The following is a 20,641-nucleotide window of genomic DNA, read 5'->3' on the forward strand; positions in this document are numbered from 1 at the left end:
CACTAAACTAACAGAAGGTGTTATTAAAGTGAAGTGTTTGTAGATTGCAGATGAAAGGCAGCAGGTAAATTAAGAGCCTAAACAGCATCCTCCCCAAGGGAAAGGGTGAACTGGCCATTACGCCAATAGTGGAAGCTCCAGAGAAAGGAATACAATGTCGTTCCCACTAGCCCCATCCTGTGGGCTCTATCGATTCTCTAGAGCTGTAGCAACAAGCTGCCAGGCAGTTAGTCTCCCATTTGGGGATGAGTGGAGAGAGGCACCTGTGAATAAGGCCCTCCCTGTTCCATGTGTGTTGAATCTAAGGGCTTTTTTGAGATTAAATATAGTCTCATCCACTGTGTTGTCTCGCCGCCTCCCTCTCTCTCTGTGAAGCCCTTCCCAGGGAACAGATGTGCTATGCAGCTTTTTATATCAACTCAGGTCTCTAAGCTGGTCCTACCTAACTGCTTTAACAAAGCAGTAGAGCATTTACAAAGGAGGGTCTTGCCCTTGCCCTGCAAGTCTGTGTGTCTAAGACTCAAAGCTTTCACTTTCCCCTTGAGCCTTTACAAAAGCTATTCCTGCCTTCCCCTACCTCCTCAAAGGCTCTCTGCTACATGGACAACCTTATATATAGCAGGACAAGCAGAAGTGAATATGGTTCCAGGGAGAACTGTCAGAGACAGGGTTCAAGCCCTGGGCAGAAGACTGAGGAAGAGTCCTGGCCTCCCTCAGAGATGCTTTATTACATGGTTTCATCAGTCACTGGTGATGTACCCTATGCCCAAATGAGAAAAGAGAACGTCACACTGTATGTGGCAGATGGTTCCCTTTGAGTAATGCAGTCAGGTGGGGTGGGCGATGCATGCGTGCTTGGCTCCCTGCCTTGGGCAGGTTCTGAGATTGCACCTGATGGCAGTGGAAGCCTGGTGGAGGGGACAAAGGAATGTTCAGGCATCGGTGACCTCCATGTTCTGCAGCTGGCTCTCCAGGGCAACATCTCTCGCTGCCCCTTTCTTCTTGCTGCCCTCATGCTGCTTCTTCTGCTTCTTGGAGGGCTCCTGGTCAATGGGCGCAGCCTTCACAAAGGGGATCAGTTCTTGGAGACCTGAAAGGGAAGTGTCAACCAGATAACCTGCCATTCCTCAAGGGTCAAAGCCCAGGGACCTCTGGGGAAAGTTCCATGAGACAACGGTGGGCAACGCTTTTCCTCTGTTCCTTTCTTTGCGCAGCCTGAATTTTAGCTGCATTTAAACAGACTAACACACCTGTACTGGCTACTTGTCAACCGTGCCCCTTGCAGTGCCTGGCACCAGGGGACAAGGCAGAGTTTGGGGGCCTGTGAATCATCAAGAAAACCTGGTGCAGGAGCGGGAAGATGCACAAGAGGAGGAAGGCAGGGAGCCTCACCTGGCGGCATGAATTCCTTCAATTTCTCAGGCACGAGGATGCCCTTCTCTGTCTGGTAGTTCTCCAGGATGGCACAGATGGTGCGGGTTGTGGCACACATGGTGGCATTGAGCATGTGGACAAACTCCACCTGCAAGGAGATGGTCCCCAGATGGAGCAGTTATACCCAAGCCCTTGCTGACCCTCTGAGGGAAGGAACAGACTACCCAATGGCCTCCTTCTTTCAACCCCTTTCAAGCCCCTGACCTGGAAAAGATGAAGGCCTGAAAACTGGGTTTGGAAAGATAAGCCTACAACCCAGACCTTCTTGCACGAGAAGGAAGACCTTGCCTCCACCTGTTCTGTGTAGACAAATGGGGATATCTCTATCTGGAGTTACAGAGAACAAAACCAAGAGGAGAAAAAACTAGAATTATTTTGTAGAACAGAGCTAGATTCAGGTTTCCATCTAGAAGGACTCAGTCCTGATTCAGTGAAAGTCATTTTCAGATTCCCTCTTTGGCCTAGAGTGAGCAGCTCAGGTTTCCCCATGACGCTGGGACATGATGTCCCCCAAAGGCCAAAATAAGGTGGCTCCACTCTGTGCTAAAAGGCCCCACCGCCTGCCTCCTCAGGGACCATCTAACCTTGTCCATCATCTTCTTGGTCTGCCCATATCGGATTCGGAGCCGGCGAGCCTGATAGTCTGTGCAGTTAGAACAGGAGACTAACTCACGGAAGGCCCCCGAGCCTGGAAACCAGGCCTCCAGGTCAAGCTTCTTACTGGCAGCATGATTCAAAGAACCTGTAAGGAAAAACCCCTAGAATTCATGAAGGAGGGATGCTATTTCAGAAGGCTAACCTTTAGCAAGCCCAAAGAGTTCTTTAATTCACATCCTATCCCTAGAAGAAAAATCATGCCCAGATATTCTTATCACCAAAAGCTCCCAAGGGAGAAGAGTGTGATATTTTAATTAACATGGGCAATTAACTGGATTGTGGGCTATTTCTTTGTGGGGCAGCCCCACTGGCCCGGGTGGTGTCTGTGGGATGCAGGAGAGGGAGGCGGATACCTGAGACGATATTCACGATGTGGTAAGGGATCCCCAGAGACTGGTAGAACTCCTCCGCGGTGGCGATCATCTCCTCAAACATCTCCCAGGACTTGTTGTCGTGTGGCGAGGAGTAGACAAACTGCTCTATCTGCAAGGACAGACCCGAGGAGACAGGGATGATGGGGTGGGGCGAATAAACTGAACGCTGAGGTGGGAGCTATCCTCGCAACAAAGACCTACTCCTACCCCACTGGGAGTCAGGTGGGGCTGGGGCCCCCGGCGAGCGACAGGGGCCGCACTGGGCTGGCTGGGGCTGCAGCAAGAATGGCTGCCGGAGTCGACAGTGCCCCACAAATGTGCTGGGTACTGTTCTAAGTACTTGCCATGTGATAACTGGTTTCATCCTCACAGGAGCCCAGTGAGGCAGGTACTACTCTTATCCTCCTTTTACGGAGGAGGATACAGCACAGAGAGTTTAAGCAGCTAGTTCAAGGTTACACAGCAGTAAGTGGTGGAGTGTGCCTTTGGACTCAGGCCGCCTGGTTCCTGAGTCTGTCTTCCAGCCTCTCCACTATGCGATTCTCAGCCTCTTCCCTACAAACACAGATGGGGGCAACGAGAGAAAAGACTGGAGCTGGGATGGGGCTGAACGACACGGATTTTGTTTCTCCACTAACCACCCTGGAGAGACAGACAGAAGAGTCCCATTCCTTGCCCTGACCTGTCTACTCACCTTCTCAAACTGATGGACTCTAAAGATGCCACGGGTGTCACGCCCATGGGAGCCCACCTCCTGGCGAAAGCAGGTGGACAGGCCGGCATACTTGATTGGCAAGTCCTCTGGCCGAAGCCACTCGTCCCGGTGGAGAGCAGCAATGGGTTGTTCAGAGGTAGCAATCAGATATTTCTCCTCATAGGAGTTATCATCAGACTTTTCACTGCCTTTGCCAATCACCTGTGGGAGCAGGGTAATGTTTACTAGTTAAGACTGAGGGAGGAGAACCTCAGCTCTAGCAAGAAGCCACAAAGAAGATCTGTGTGATGGGAGGATGAATTTTCCTCAATCCCTGCCCGAGAGTGAGCAGGAGATGCTAAAAAGATAAGGGAGTGAACAGGTCAGTCCAAAATGGGGTCCCTACGAGAGATCAAGTAATGCAAAAAGAAGAAAAAATATTCTGATACTATGTTCTTCTCTTGGGTGTAACATGTGACATGTGAAATCTCAGTTCCCCAACCAGGGATCATACCCATGCTCCCCTGCAGTAGAAGCATGGAGCCCTAATCAATGGACCACCAGGGAATTCCCTGTGATACTGTTTTTACTTTACCTAATAAATGAAACACTTATAAATGATGTATAATGGCCAATGACGGCAAGTATGCAATAAAACCTGAGCCGGTAGCAATATGAATTAATCCACTTGACAAATGTTTGTGAGGGATTTAGTAAAAGCCAAATTCTTTTTGCCAGTGCTGGGCAAAAGGAGATAGTCTCTGCTCTCTTGATACTTGTGGGTTAATCTAGGGTTATAATCCTTGAAGAATCACTCTGGTACTTAGCTGAAGAAAGTAATGCAAAAGAGAAAAAAAAGCTATACAGAACAAAGTTCACTGTAACTTACTGATAGCAAAAAAAGGAAGCCCTATAAATACGCATTTCCTACTCCAGGGGATCTTTCCAACTCAAGGATTGAACCCTTGTTCTCTGTATTGGCAGGAGGGTTCTTTACCACTGAACCACCAGGGAAGCCCAGGAGCCCCCTAAATATTCAACAGGGGAAGAGTTGGGTAGCCTATATCCATGCCGTGTAATATTATGTAACCATTAAGAAGTGATGGTTATGAAGACCATGCAGTTACACTGAAAAACGCTTCTGATACAATGTGAAATAAAAAGACAATCTATACGGTGTGATTAGAAGTATGAGAAAATATATGTATGAAAAAAGGCACTAAAAGAATATTAAAAATGACAACTGTATGAGGTAATGGGAAAGAAGACAATTTCCACCACCACTTACAAATTTTGTCATGTGGTATTTAATTAAAATTTTTTTTAAAAAAAAGAGGACAGCAAACTTCTCCTGGAAGTTTCCCAGCGTTTGGAAATCTGGGAAACGACCTTGCTAACTAACAGTGGGGACTTAACCCCGTGTGAGGCTGTTCATAGGCAACACAAAAACAATGGAGCTTGTGGTCTAATATGGTACAGCCAGTAGCCACATATGGCTATTTAAATTAAAAATGAATTCCTGGGTTTGCATGAACCCCATTTCAAGTGTTCAAGAGCCACTTGTGGCTGGTGGCTCCCACACTGGATAAGACAGAAACAGAGAACATTTCTACTACTACAGAGAGTTCTGTTGGACAGCACTGCTCTAGAGAATTAATGAACTGAGGTTATGAGCTAAGAAGTGCCAGCCCAAATTCCTCTATATGGAGATCTGTGATTCTCCTTGCCTATGGATCCAAGACGCATCCGGATAACAGACAGAGAATGCAGGGAACACAGGGAGCACCTGCTACGTAATATTTCTCATAATCCTTCATATAAGCTTCTCCCTGGTGTTACCTGCAGGGCATCTACTTCTAAAGTTCTGTCAGTGATCACTCATCCAATCTTGGGGGTTGAGATGGGAGAAAAAAAAAAAGAGAGAAAAGATAAAAAGAGGTCCCATCTGATAATACACATGTTCCTCTCATTAAAAGGAAGAAGAAGAGGGCCTGAAGGTTGTATTAATGTTTGGAGAGAGCATTTTGTTTCCCATGGCATCTTGAAAGAAAACATAACTCTGAACTCAACAACAGGACCTAGTGGGAAGAAGGTTCTGAGTAGTAAACTTCTCTCTCTCAATAGATAAATCAGATGAGGCCAGGAGCATTTGTCTAACTACTTCCTACATGGATTTAAGAAGGAAATAGCCAATAGGAACACAGTCCCTCTCCCAGCCCTCCACCCCTGATGGAACGGTGCTGAAGGAGAGGGACAAGTGAGCAGTGACCTCAGTTGTGACGGGTAGCCGTTAGTAGAGACGCCAGAAATTCTGGCACAGATGGGAGCGATGGCGGATGTTAAAGCTGACTGATTCAGAATGACCTTCTGTACCTCAACTCAAATCCTCTGGCTCACCCTGAGATACCTCATGGTTGAGAAAGTGCCATAAACGGGAAGCTACATCCATCCAAAGGAAAGTATATCTCCCCCGTGGAAGCTTCCTGTCTGGGGTCAGGAGTGGGTAGATCAGCAACTTTAGCAAGTTCCTGACGTCCAAGCTTAATAATAACCTATGAGCTTCTTTTCTAAGCTCAAGGTGCTAAAGATCAATTTCAGTGCATCACATAAACCATGTAGGGAAAAAAAAAGTAGGCTTTACATTTGGACTGTCCAAATGGTAGCCCCTAGTCACACGTGGTCATTTACATTAAGATTAAAATTTTACTTCCTCAGTTGCACTAGCCACCAAAGTGCTCAACAGCCGCATATATAACATTTCTGTCCTCTAAGGAATTCTTGCTGGAGAGCAGTGCGGTGTCTTCGAAATTAAACTTCTTACCTTAAGGAGATTCTGCTACACTGCCACAGGCTACTCACCTTATAAAGTTCTTCATCAAACTGGCTGAGCTGTGCCACTTCCTGCATGACCTCCTTCCTCATGAAGAAGGGGGTATAAATGGGAGTGTAGCCCCGACTTGCCAAGGTCCGAAGGGCAAACTGGATGAGTGCTTGTTCCAGGAACACCAGGACCCCCTGAGGGAGCAGAGACACAGCACCGAGTGACTGGGTTCTGCCACCATCACATCCATCTGCTAGTGTTTACACCCAGAGGCAACTGGGGGCACACAGGAGGCCGCAAAGACTGCAGATCCACTGACTCTAGAGACTCTTTCTTAACACCAGAGCTCAGCGTATCATCTGAAAAGCATTCCCTCTAAGATACAAATCAAAGGAAAAGGATGATGCACCCAAGGTACATGGGAGAGTTTCCTTGTGCGAAGTCTTAAAACACTGGACTTATTTGTAAATGCGCAACAAACCTATATGGACAGTGTTTTCAAAATGACTTTACCATGTCCTTTTTGGAAGGCTTTCCTGAAGGCGTCTTCCCTCTGTCCCAGCTGATCTGGGTTTGCTGCCTCTGCCCATCCATTCCCACAACACCCTGGGCACAGCACATATGCTCCTTGTCTGACTGTCCAATTACACAGAGCTCCTTAAAGGCAGACTGTTCTAATTCAGTCAACAAAACATATATTCATTATGGAGGATCACTTAGTGGCTTTTGTTCCAGGGAATCCTGATAAGCACACTCCTGCTTTAGAAAGAGAATTGCATCTAATTGCCAGTAAGTTTGTGATAGAAAGGCAGATATTTGGCCTCTTTAAGTGTGTTACGTTTTCTGCACTTCTTTTTTGCAGTTCTTTCCTTGTAACCGACCCCACTGGTTATAACCAACCTTTATAACCAACCTCTCACTCTTACCTTCAGGAAGTACCCTCGACTCCCAGCCACCACGGCCCCCTTTTCGCCTTCAAAGCCATCTACCATCACCACCAGGTCCACGTGAGAGTACTTCTTCCTGACTGTACAATCACCCCAAATCCTCTCTACTTTGTTGTCGGCATCCTAAGGAAGCAAGACCAGGACAGAGAGATGCGTGAGCTCTTAAGTCTACAGCCTCCATTTTTCCAAACCCTAATTTCCAAGAACAACCCAGGGCTCTGTGATGTCTCTGCTTAACTCAAACACTAGGTTTTGGCCCTGTGTACAGGGACTAGAGAAGGGAATTCGCTACAGAATTTGCCTTCAACAGAAAAATAATAATTTATAAATTCCTAGAAGCAATTCTAGCCATGGAACTGAAATCATGGTTTTCCAAAAGATCTGTAGTATTCTCTCTTTTTTTTAACCCTTTCAAATGAATCCTGGAAAATCCTATATAGGGAAAACCCTCTCCTGGACAATCCTCATTGCCTGGGGTACAGAGGAGAATGTAGAGTTCTTTTTTTCCAGGCTCTCCTTGGTCCTGGGGCCACATGAGGGCGGGCTCAGGGCTCTGACCTCCAGAGTCTGCCACCCCAGCCCTCAATGAGTTTAATGTTCAGTTCTCCAGGGAATGAATGAAAGAGGCACAGATGGGCCCTGCCACGGCTGGGGTGTCAGGGAACAAAGGCTAGGCTCTGAGCCGCTTTGTGCTGGGGAAGCTCCCACTCAGCAGGAAACTTTTATCATGCAGATTTCCCTTCAACCTGCGGCTTCCCAGCAGGGTGTGGGTGAGGGGTGAGGTTGATTCTGCAGATCCCTCCCACAAGGCGAGCTGCTACCAGGGGCAACAAGCAGTGGATGGGACAGCAGCCTGATTTGGGAGAGGTTTCCGTGCCAGGAGTCTCCACCTACCTGCTGTCTCTGCTATTTCCCAATCAGGCGGGGATCTGACTCTTTCACAGTTCTCAATTGGTGGGCAGGGCAAACACACAAAGAGCCTGCTTTTCTTAGACCGAGAGTGCCAGCTTTCACTGTCCCCCTCCCACCCCGCCCCCTTTCCCAGCGGAGAGGGGTGACACAGGGCAGCCGCTAGCGGTGGCGCTGCCACCTACCTCGTCATCGCTGATGGGCACCGACGGGTGCAGGAGGTTCCCGATCTCCCGAAGGCTCTCAAACCGCTCAGCTTCCAGTTTTATCCGCTCGGCGTCACACTTCAGGATGGCTTCGTCGACGAGGAGGCGGACTTTTTTGATCTGTGAGACTTTCAGGTTCTGTAGGTGAACAAGGCCAAGCCCGCCCCAGGCCACAGTAAGTCAAGGACCAGGTAGGCAACAAATTCTGTTGCCTCAACCCTGTTGCGCTCTAGTGACAACTCCTGTGATAGCATTTTCAAAACTGACACTGGAGGCTTTCAAAGAACTGAGAGTCATCTCACACAGGGATATATATATAGTCTTGCCTGACAAATCCACTGGCATTTTCTTTCAGGGTGCCTAAGGCAGAGATGGATAAATTCCAGCCACTCCTCTTATTCCCGTGTATCTCAGGAGTGTTAATACCATAACTCTTTAACAGCTCTTTCCCTTAACTTGTACTTTTTCTTTCTTTAAATTTTATTATTTTTAATTGGAGGATGACTACTTTATATCGCTGTGTTAGTTTCTGCCACACAACAAGGAGCAGCCATGCATTTTCTGAGCGCACCTCTCAGTGTCCTGATTAAACCAACATACTACACATTTAATTGCTCTCTAGAAAAAGCGCAAATTTATTAGAAGCAAGAGAACTTCTCTTTTTTTTTTTTGAGCGTATTCTTTTTTTTTTTTAATTTTATTTTATTTTTAAACTTTACAATATTGTATTAGTTTTGCCAAACATTGAAATGAATCCGCCACAGGTATACCCGTGCTCCCCATCCTGAACCCTCCTCCCTCCTCCCTCCCTATACCCTCCCTCTGGGTCATCCCAGTGCACCAGCCCCAAGCATCCAGTATCGTGCATCGAACCTGGACTGGCGACTCGTTTCATACATGATATTATACATGTTTCAATGCCATTCTCCCAAATCTCCCCACCCTCTCCCTCTCCCACAGAGTCCAAAAGACTGATCTATACATCAGTGTCTCTTTTGCTGTCTCGTACACAGGGTTATTGTTACCATCTTTCTAAATTCCATATATATGCATTAGTATACTGTATTGGTGTTTTTCTTTCTGGCTTACTTCACTCTGTATAATAGGTTCCAGTTTCATCCACCTCATTAGAACTGATTCAAATGTATTCTTTTTAATGGCTGAGTAATACTCCATTGTGTATAAGAGAACTTCTCTTAAACTTATTTTGTAGTCCTTATTGCAGGGGGCTCAAAGTGTACTCTGATTTCTTGGGGAGACCCTTAGCAGGTAGGGCAGGTCAGGAATAGCACCCCCAAGTGAGCCCTTTAAGTACAGCGACTTTGCTTTTTTGTGTTTGCTCTTGTCACGCTTCTGTGTTGCAGGTTTTGTGTTCAGTGATTAAACACTTGAAAAGTACTGCTTTAGGCCCAGTGTAGTGAATATATACTGAATTACAATAAATTGAAAAATTCCTGACTCTGTGGAAATGGAGTTATATAGATCAAACAATTCAGCTCCTGTTTTCTTCTCTTTCTACTCTTTTGTCTTCCTAATCTTGACTTTTCCACTCCACCTGTCTCATCTCTAATACTCAAGTATCAAGATTAACAAGGTAGATGAGGCTACATCCCAGCTGCAGAAATTCAAGAATGCAGCAATGCTGGATGAAGCATAGTGTCAGGACTTGCTCGTCCAGGAACAAAGTTAAGATAAAAGAACACAATCCCAGCCCGGGAAAGGACGATAACTTACAGTTAAAGTGTCTGCAGTGAGGTCATCGAGATTTAATACATCTTCTGGAATGGACTCATCATTTCCCACTGGCTCTTTTTTCTACGGGAAAGGAAAAAAATTAATTAGAACATTTCTGACATAGTTTTATAAGTGCACACCACACTAATGCATCATATAAACTAATCACAGAATTCTACATAACCTAGAGTCTCTAAAAGAGGCAACAGATGGGAGAGACATCAGTAAATTAGAAGAAGTCAAGATTTCAAGTCCTCATCCTGCCACTTCCTAGCTTTCTGATCCTGGACAGATGGTTTAACCTATCAGGGTCAGAGTGTTGACAGTATCAGGAACTCGAGAAGAAAATGTCTGACATGGACACAGAGTGTTACGGTCCCAGGATCATGTGAAAATGTTCAGTGTGCTGGTCAGGAGCCAGTGATGGGCAGATGCCTCTGTATCAATTTGTGAATCCCCGTCTACCTGCAGAGAACAAACCCAGCCCTTAGGCCTGAGGCTCAGGATAAAAATGGATGGGATGATGAAGTATCAGGAAGTCAAAGCAACACGGTTTTTGAGGAAAAAAGCCACAGAATTCAAAACTAAGTTTAGAGCAATCAGTGTGCCTTAGCAAAACGGCAAGGGTGTACCCATGACTAGATATTTTTCCCTTCTGATTTCTCTCCTCACCCTTCTTCACAATATTCTATCAAATCATCATTTTTAAACTTTACCCAGAGCTAAGGAGAAGATAATTCGAAGAGTCAAATTCTTCCTAAATTAAACGGAGATAAAGAATATTATCAAAGCCCATTATAACAAGACCTGTAAGACCTCAGGAAAACACATGTAAAAATAAGTTGAGAAGAATTAGGGTCTGCTTTGTAAGTAAAAACAATATACAGAAATCATGTTTTTCTAAAGATTTAGGCTTCTGTGGTGGCTCAGACAGTAAAGAATACAGGAGACCCAGGTTTGATTCCTGGGTCAGAAATATCCCCTGGAAAAGGGAATGGCAACCCATTCTTGCCTGGAGAATTACATGGACAGAGGAGCCTGATGGGCTATGGTTTGAGTAGGCTCCAGGAGTTGGTGATGGACAGGGAAGCATGGTGTCCATGGGGTCGCAAAGAGTCAGACACAACTGAGCAACTGAACTGAACTGAGCAGTTTTCACTTTTCACTTTCATTAGACATTCCATACACCAAAGTGAGAAGTCAGGATTCAATCAAAACCCAACTCACACCCTTCAGTGATTCAAGAAAAATCATCTTTAAATTTTGAAAAGTCTGACAGTATCAGAATATGAGTCTTGATAAGGACAAGCATAGACCACCAAGGTAGGGAAAAAATGGCCTAAACCTCAAGATGTTCAAGATGTTCCACTTGGTAGCTAAGATAGCTGAGGCCCTCTTGCTCTCTGATAATCCCTCAGGGGAGCAAATTCAAGTTCTGAGTTCAAGTTCTGGCTCTGCAACTAACTTATGGCATGATTTTAGACACGCTCCTGTATTTCCTAAGCCAATACCTATCTTAGGTATTTCCTACCCTTTCAATAGGGCTAACAAATGTACTACCTATACTCTAGGTTTACAGCAAAGATCAAAACCAAAATGAGATGTATGTGAAAGGATTCTGACTGCTTTCAGGTGCTATACAAATTAAAGCACCTCGAGTATTGTTTCAATGGACAGCGAGAGAGAACACTCCTTGTAGGACCAGCAGCTAGGGATCTAAGAATGTTAATGCAAATGAAAATACTCCCATCTTCTTGCTAAGAAAAATACTTGGTTGGCACTATCTGTATATATGCCCCCAAAAACATTCAGGCAGAAGTATATACGAAAATTAACATTAGTTTGGTGTCCCTGACATGCAACTGATTTAGTGTCAAGGGTTTCACCAGAGGAAGAAAACTGTACCATCATCATCCACGTCAATTTCTATAGCCTGTCACACACTTGAAAGTGTAACAAAACAGTGTTAAAGAGAAGGCTGCAGAATATCATGAAGGATAAGGTGTCGGATTCCCAGGGAATCTTTTTGTTATCATCTTTCTTGGTTCAGGTTCCTAAATTGCATAATTTTTTGGTTTATTTTAGAGGTTTACAACTTAAAAACAGGACAGATTATGGCTTACATTTAACATGTTTTATGAAAAATGATTAAAGAGCTAACGATATTTTTGAAGAAAGATTAAAAATATGAACCGATCTGGTTGCCAAAACAAAGTTGAGCTGAAATTTAACATTCTTCAGGACAGGAAGAATTTTTCTTGGATAAAGGCCAGTAACTACTTGCCAACCATTGCTACTCTCAATTGCTAAATAACTACCATGGTCTAGGCATTGTGCCAGGTTTTCTGTATTAAGAAGTTTTAGTTCTCACAATTGTATTCTAAAGGTTAGTGTTAGAATTGCCATTTCACACACAAGAACACTGAGGCTCAGAAGTTAACGTGCCTGAAGTCACATAAATCAAAATCTAGGATTTGGACTCAGTGTGTTCTTTTAATTAAAGAGTATGATGACACTGGGATAAAGACTGAAATCTACCACAGGAAAATCTTTCTGGCACTGTAGGTTGAGCTCAAGAAATCACTGGAAGGGATTATTGGTGGAATTCACATTATTAAGAACAGAAGAGACAATGAATGACTTGTGTGGCAAGAATCTTGTTTTACAACAGACTGAATATCTGTGTCCTCCAAAATTCACATGTTGAAACCCAATCCCTAATGTGACGGTATTTGGAAGTGGGGTCCTTCAGAGGTGATTACATCATGGGATCAGTGCCTTTATGAAAGAGAATCCAGAGAGCTCCATTGCTCCTTCTGCCATGAGGACACGGCAAGAAGACTGTCAATGAACCCGAAAGTGAGCTCTCGCCAATCTGCTGGTGCCTTAATCTTGGATTTCCAGCCCCCAGAACTTTAAGAAATAAATTTCTGCTGTTTATAAGCCATCCAGTCTGTGGAACTCTGTTACAGCAGCCAGAACGGACTAAAACATATTTGCAGACAGCAGATGGAGTCACTGATTCTTGAAAATGCCTCTTAGTTCCCTTCCTGCCTTCCTCCCTTTCTTTTTAAAATAACTTTCCCTCTTTGGTAAGAAATCCAGTAGCACACAGAATTAAACACTAAGCTAGAAATTATGTATTAACTAAGAATAAGATTAAATACCTCTGCTCAAGCTCTCCAGTCACTTACTGGGTTCTCTTACCTTCATTTTCTCTCCAATTGTCTTGCTGCATAGGTTCTTCAGCTTGTTCAAGTTGTCTGCCCGAAATCTGCCTGAAGAATAAAGAACCCAAGAATGTACCAAAGACAGGCACATAATTAACATACCTCATTCGTAATCATGGTTCCTTTGGACTGATCTCAGCCCAAGGCCGAACTGCAGGCAGAACTAAATGATGTGCCTCGTGAAGCTGTGAAATCTGAGAGCTTTAGCCCCAAATGTAGACAGCTTATATTGGTGATTACAATAGGATTCCCCAGCATTTGGTGACCATGAAAAGGCCATTCTGGGACTAAAATTAAAAAGTATCATAACTTGAATGATACCACTGTAAATAAAGTAACAAATCTGAGAAACCTGAAAATTACTTATGTAACTATAACCTGTTCAATTATCTTAAATTCATTTAAGGAAAACTATGTGGTATGCACCAGGATCTAGAAAAAAGGCAGTCAAGCTTCTATTCCCAAGAACTTGGATGCTACATCTCTATGCCAGAAATGGTTAACTTCCTTTGCTTTGATGCAATGCTCATCTGGCAGCCTTGAGAAGAATTCAATTTCTTACATTTTGTTTTCTTTTGTGCATTAATCAGCCTGCATAGGTACTCTGGCCCACATTAACATCATGGTATTGCAATTCATCAGTCTAACTCTGACTGGCAGAAGTTGGACCTCCTGAATCTAAGTTTTAGCAACAATATGTCCTTTAGCTTTGGACAGGTAAAATGATGACCAGAGATGAGATCATGAACTCCTTATTGCCAAATTCAGACTTAAATTGAAGACAGTAGGGAAAACCACTAGACCATTCAGGTATGACCTAAATCAAACCCCTTACGATTACACAGAGAAAGTGACAAATAGATTCAAGGGATTAGATATGATAGAGTGCCTGAAGAACTATGGACGGAGGTTTGTGACATTGTATAGGAGGCAATGATCAAGATCATCCCGAAGAAAAAGAAATGCAAAAAGGCAAAATGGCTGATTGATACAGCCTTACAAATAGCTGAGATAAGAAGAGAAGTGAAAGGGAAAGGAGAAAAGGAAAGATATATCCATCTGAATGCAGAGTTCCAACAACAGCAAGGAAGAGATAAGAAAGCCTTCCTAAGTGAACAATGCAAAGAAATAGAGGAAAACAACAGAATGGGAAAAACTAGAGATGAAAACTAGAGATATCAAGGGAACATTTCTTGCAAAGATGGGCTCAATAAAGGACAGAAAGGGTATGGACCTAACAGAAGCAGAAGAGATGGAACGAATACACAGAAGAACTATACAAAAAAAGATCTTCATGACCCAGATAATCACGATGGTGTGATCACTCACCTAGAGCCAGATATGTTGGAGTGCAAAGTCAAGTGGGCCTTAGTAGTATACATCACTACGTAGTATAACATAGTATATATCATTATGAACAAAGTGATGGTGATGGAATTCCAGCTGAGCTATTTCAAATCCTAAAAGATGCTGCTGCTAAAGTGCTGCATTCAATATGCCAGCAAATATGGAAAACTTAGCAGTGCCCACAGGACTGGAAAAGATCAGTTTTCATTCCAATCCCAAAGAAGGGCAATACCAAAGAACATTCAAACTATTGCACAATTGTACTCATCTCACATGCTAACAAAGTAATGCTCAAAATTCTCCAAGCCAGGCTGCAACAGTATGTGAACCAAGAGCTCCCAGATGGTCAAGCTGGATTTAGAAAAGGCAGAAGAACTAGAGATCAAATTACCAGCAACTGCTGGATCATCAAAAAAGCAAGAGAGTTCCAGAAAAACATCTACTTCTGCTTTATTGACTACGCCAAAGCCTTTGACTCTGTGAATCACAACAAACTGGAAAATTCTTAAAGAGATGGGAATACCAGACCACCTTATCTGCCTCCTGAGGAACCTGTGTGCAGGTCAAGAAGCCACAGTTAGAACCAGACATGGAACAATGGACTGGTTCCAAATTGGGAAAGAAGTACATCAAGGCTGTATATTGTCATCCTGCTTATCTAACTTATATTCAGAGTATATCATGTGAAATGCCAGGCTGGATGAAGCACAAGCTGGAATCAAGATTGCCAGGAGAAATATCAATAACCTCAGACAGGCAGATGACACCACCCTTATGGCAGAAAGTAAAGAGGAACTAAAGAGCCTCTTGATGAAAGTGAAAGAGGAGAATGAAAAAGCTGGCTTAAAACTCAACATTCAAAAAACAAAGATCATGGTATCTGGTCCTACACTTCATGGCAAATAGATGGGGAAACAATGGAAACAGTGACAGACTATTTTCTTGGGCTTCAAAATCACCTCAGATGGTGACTGCAGCCACGAAGTTAAAAGACGCCTGCCCCTTGGAAGAAAAGCTATAATCAACCTAGACAGTATATTAAAAAGCAGAGACATTACTTTGCTGACAAAGGTCCGTATAGTCAAAGCTATGGTTTTTCCAGTAGTCATGTATGGATGTGAAAGCTGGACCATAAACAAGGCTGAATGCTGAAGAATTGATGCTTCTGAACTGTGTTGGAGAAGACTCTTTATAGAGTCCCTTGGACTACAAGAAGATCACACCAGTCAATCCTAAAGGAAATCAATTCTGAATATTCATTAGAAGGACTGATGCTGAAATTGAAGCTCCAACACTTTGGCCACCTGATGCGAAGAGCCGACTCATTAGAAAAGACCTTGATGATGGGAAAGACTGAAGGCGAGAGGAGAAGGGGACGACAGAGGATGCAGTGGTTGAATGGCATCTCTGATTCGATGGACATGAATTTGAGCAAGCTCCGGGAGATGGTGAAGGACAGGGAAGCCTGGTGTGCTGCAGTCCATGGGTTGCAAAGAGTCGGATATGACTGAGTGACTGAACAACAGAGATGAGACAGTACCTAGACATGGCTATTCTTTTAAAGTTGTGCCAAACTTGACCTAAACTAAATTTAAACTTAACTTCAGTACAAACTATATAACTATTTTCTCATCTACTTATTCACACTGATTACAGAGATGGAGAACAGATTAAGGGTTGTCAGGGGTTAGACAGGGCAGGGGAAGGGAATGGAATACAGAGGGATGCTAGCAAAAGGCATCTCTGTGATGATGGAACAGTTGTGTATCTTGAGTGTGTCAGTGGTTATACAGATCTACACATACAATAAATTCACACAGAACTACAGGCACACACAAACAAGTACACGTAAAACTGGTGAAATCTGAATAAGGTCTATGGATGGTAGCAGTGTCAAGTTCCCGGTTTTGATATTGTGTCAGTTACATTAGATGTTAACAATGGGGCAAATGGTGAAGGATTTCTTCAACTATTTTTGTAACTTTCTGTAAATCTATATCTACTTATAGTTTTTTTTTAATGATTTAATCCCACTTATTGGCAAGGCCCTGTGCTAAGTGTTGGGAATATAAAAGAAAACACTGTACGAGATGCTGGGAAATAAAAGGTAAATATGACAATTAAAAAACAGTAACAATGCAGAATGTTTCAATCAATGAATATAGCATGTTCCTTCATTATCTTTAATCTCTCCTAGAAATGTTCTATAGTTTTCAGTGTAGGGATCTTGAATGTCATTAATTAAATATACTTGTAGGTATCAGATGCTTTTTAATTGTTCCCTGTAGATATAAACAGCATTATTCATTCTATATATTGTATACAGTGATCTTGCTAAATTTATTTAATATTAGTAGTTCAAGTTTTGCATATACAAACAAGTCATCCACAAATAAGGACAGATGGCAGTTTTACTTCTATTCCAATCTTTTCTTTCTTTTTCTTGCCTTATTTCATACTGTTCAGAACCTCTAACATGATGTTGATGAAAAGTGAGGGCAACAGACATCCTCATCTTGTTTCCCACCTCAGGAGTAAAGTATTCAATACTTCATAATTAAGAATAATGTTAGTTATGGATTTTTGATAAATATCTACTATCAGATTAAGGAAGTGCCCTTCTTTTCCTACCCAGCTGCATTTTATCATGAGCAATTAGATTTCCACATAAAAAAATGAGCTTTGATCCCTATCTCACATTATATACCAAAATCAATGAGATAAATCTACCTAAATGTGAAATGTAAAGTGATAAAACTTCTAGGAAAAAAAAAAAAAAGGAAAATCTTTTTAGTACTTTGGGATATGGAAAGATTTCCTAAACAGAGCATAAGCAGCACAAATTATAAAAGAAAAAAATCAATAAATTAGACATTATTAAAATCAAGAATTTCTATTCATTAAAAGAAAGTGAACAGACAAGTCATAGATTGGGAGACAATATCTGCATTGTATGTAATCTACAAGATCTTGTATACAGAATAAAGAATTCCTACACAGTAAAGACACTCAAATAAAAACTAGTCAACTGGCTTGAACAGATACCTCCCAAAACAAGCTGTCCAAATGCTAACATGTACTATATGAAAAGGTGCTCAATATTTTTAGTTATCAAGAAAATGTAAATTAAAACCACAAAATACCATTATATATCCACCGGAATGGCTAAAATTCAAAGGACTTCCAGTATCAAGGGCAAGATTGTAGACTGCCTACCCTACAACCTAGCAATTCCATTCCTAGTCTTAAAAGGCTGTATATAAAAAATAACATAAATGCCACAACAGAAATATCGTATATGGATCACATGTCCAGGTGTGGGCCTGAACAAACTGAGACTGGGGTGAAAGGGAAACACAAAGTTACTCCAGTGTAAGGGCCTGGTTTAAGGCAGTGCAATAGGGTTGAGGAGAAATAACAACTTCAACTGATAATTCCTGCAGTTAGTGGCAGATGATTTCAAGATACATGGAAATTTAGTGACTTTGAAAGTAGTCGAGACAAATGCCTATTATATGCTCAAATGTGTCCTCATTATATTACTCTGAAATAAAAGCAGAAATCACAGTTCAAATCCTTGAAGTTAGAAGAGATGTAGTAAACTCCAATATGGTGCTCTGACTCCAAGTCATAGCAGCTTTATATTCTACACAGAGCCCTCGACCTCGGAGGTCTACAGGCAGACATATACGTATAGTTGTAATGGAGGGCCTTATGAAGCTTGCTGTGTCCTCAGTCAGGGAACATGATCTGAGTTCTTCATGTGGCTCTGGGTTGCAACTCCTTGTTGCAGTTAATGATAGAAGAACCCTAATTTCTGATCAGAGGTTCAGATGTAAAAGAATCTTGAAACAAGATCCCTCAATGTCCACCTCAAGCAACCAGAAATGGGAAAAATCATTAACTCCCCTTAGCTATAGAGACTATTGGTTAGGGATGTCAAATAGAAAAGAATCAAATCAATAGATATGTAGAAAATAAACTACGTGAACCACTTTTCATATGGATAAGTGCCCTGAACACAGACTTCAACAAACCTTTGTCAAGTCCTTACTAAGGACCAGGTACAGTGAGGGGTACTGGGATTATGATTATATGTACACATCTGTATATGTATATCTTATATGTATATGCAGGGGCTTCCCAAGTGACACTAGTGGTAAAGAACTTGCCTGCCGATGCGGGAGACACAAGAGACCCCAGTTGGATCCCTGGGTCCGGAAGATCTTCCAGAGAAGGGTGTGGCAACCCACTCCAGGATTCTTGCCTGGAGAATCCCATGGACAGAGGAGCCCGGTGGGCTATAGTTCATGGGGTTCCAAAGGGTCAGACACAACAGAAGCGACTTAGCACACACATATGTCTACGTACATCCTGGGTACTGACACACAAATGATCAAAACACAAACTTGTCCCTGAAGAATCCATCCCCTCACCACATACCCACTCCTCAGGTACAAGACAGAACTTCCTAAAGACCTGTACATTATACCCAAGAGATTAGGTAACACATTTGAAGTCACTCAGCAACTGGACAATGGCTAGTGGTAGTGTTAGTCGCTCAGTCACGTCCAACTCTTTGCGACCCTATGGACTGTAGCCTGCCAGGGTTCTCTGTCCATGGGATTCTCCAGGCAAGAATACTGGAGTGGGTTGCCATTCCCTTCTCCAGGGATCCAACTTGGGTCTCCTGCATTACAGGCAGATTCTTTATGGTCTGAGCTACAATGGCTAGACTGATATAAAATCTGATACTTCTGACATCTGACTCAGTAAACAGTGTCCAAACTAGTTTTTTCCCCCTCCCATTTAATTCAATTGCAACTCAAAACTTCACATATGGATTCAGGTGGTGGGATTTCACAGTCAAACTAACCACCAGAATCAGCAGAATACCTGAGCTAAACTAATATTCTCCTGGTAACCAATACCCTCATATTACCAACTCTTCCTTCAACTCCTTCCCTACACGGGTGACACTAAAATGTACGAAAATCAACTTTCCTAACAGAAATCCACCATATTTTTGGACAGCGACCGCCTATGCAGTGAGCTGTCATAAACCTGGCTCTCTAGCTGGTTGCAGACCTATTGCATCAGACAGAATAAATCACGTGTTTGACTGTATCCGGCCAATTGGTGACTACTCCGGCTAGTCTAGGCAGATTGATAGGCAGAGGGTTATACGGTTTTATTTAGCATCATGAAGGATGCCCGGTCCAGTGCCAGGTTCTAGCCCAACTCTACCAATGTCTTTCCCGGAAAACTTCCACAAATCACAACTAAACAGCCTCAATAATTACAAGCGTTTCCTTGCTTCACCACACCCCTATGCCCATGTCTGATCTACCAAGGAAGATTATTCTCGGTTCTTAAAGGTTTGCCCACAGTAGAGGGGGAGCCCTTCCCCAAGGCTCCGGGTTCACTGTTTTTAGCCAGGAGCGGCCTCCTCAGTCCCAAAATGCTTCCAATATGGACGGAGTGAACCTACTGCGCTGTAGATATGACTCAGGTTGAAACCTTTGATTCTATCAAGAGAGAAAGAGATCACTATGACCTCGCTGAAGATGAGAAATAGACAGAAGGCGACCAAAGACAAGTGTTCGGAAAGGGGAACTCTCCAAACCTTCCCCCCCGCCCAGGCTTTCCTCTGGCTACCCTTGCAGCCGGAAGACTTTTGACAGCTCTTGATGCGCCTGCGCCACGCTCTTTTCCTAGACTCAGAAGTAGCGATCAGCACTCAGCCCGCCGGGAAGGGAAGCGCACAGCCCCGGCGGAGGGGGAAAGGGGGATAATCTGACTTCCGGATGCCTGATGCGTTTTGAGGGGCACAGAGAGCGCTTCGGAGCCATCGCAACCTGGGAGGGAGTCTTAACGAAGGGTGGAAGTTCAGGAGATCCGAGAGATGAAGTTGGGGATAGGGTCCGGGGATACTCCGCGCGTCCCGGTACTTACATCGTCGCCACTCGCTGTCTGCCTTCACCAGCTGGTCCACCAGTCCCGGGTCCTTGAAGCGCTTCTCCTGCGACTCTCGGATGAGTGCTGGGTCCCCCCCTTTATCCACCCGAAACAAATCCAGATCCAGCACCATCGTTCCTTCTCCCGGGTCAACACTAAGGGAAGTGAGGTTCGTCCCACAGCAGTCAGCCTATGACCGCCGCACTGCACCCGCGCACTGATCCGCCCTTCCTGCGCAGGCGCGGCGGAAGCTTGGGGACGCCCCACCTCTGGACGGGAAGCAGCTGTTTCGGAGGCGGGTCCGCGGATGGGTGGGCGTGGGCTTCCTTG

General features: G+C 43.7%; 1 protein-coding gene across 1 annotated transcript; it reads right to left on the minus strand.

The window, feature by feature from the left end:
• Positions 1-708: 708 nt before the first annotated feature.
• SARS1 (seryl-tRNA synthetase 1) lies at positions 709-20,548 on the minus strand. The gene is made up of 11 exons (XM_061410963.1): positions 20,309-20,548; positions 12,984-13,054; positions 9,777-9,857; positions 8,022-8,180; positions 6,907-7,050; positions 6,019-6,174; positions 3,160-3,381; positions 2,445-2,574; positions 2,019-2,176; positions 1,393-1,522; positions 709-1,090 (listed from the first exon to the last, which is right to left on the minus strand). The coding sequence occupies exons 1-11, from the start codon at positions 20,442-20,444 to the stop codon at positions 933-935; spliced, it is 1,545 nt and encodes a 514-aa protein (XP_061266947.1). The 5' UTR covers positions 20,445-20,548; the 3' UTR covers positions 709-932.
• Between the last annotated feature and the right edge of the window lie 93 nt (positions 20,549-20,641).

The sequence above is a fragment of the Bos javanicus genome, chromosome 3 (assembly GCF_032452875.1).
Source record: "Bos javanicus breed banteng chromosome 3, ARS-OSU_banteng_1.0, whole genome shotgun sequence".
Lineage (NCBI taxonomy): Eukaryota > Metazoa > Chordata > Mammalia > Artiodactyla > Bovidae > Bos > Bos javanicus.

Bases quoted from the DNA above. Each gene is read 5' to 3' on its own strand.
- SARS1 (XM_061410963.1), bottom strand. From the start codon at position 20,444: ATGGTGCTGGATCTGGATTTGTTTCGGGTGGATAAAGGGGGGGACCCA. The intron at 8,181-9,776 runs GTAAGTTATCGT...GTTCACCTACAG, and splicing joins TCACTGCAGACACTTTAACT to AACCTGAAAGTCTCACAGAT. The intron at 3,382-6,018 runs GTGAGTAGCCTG...CTGCTCCCACAG, and splicing joins TTGATGAAGAACTTTATAAG to GTGATTGGCAAAGGCAGTGA.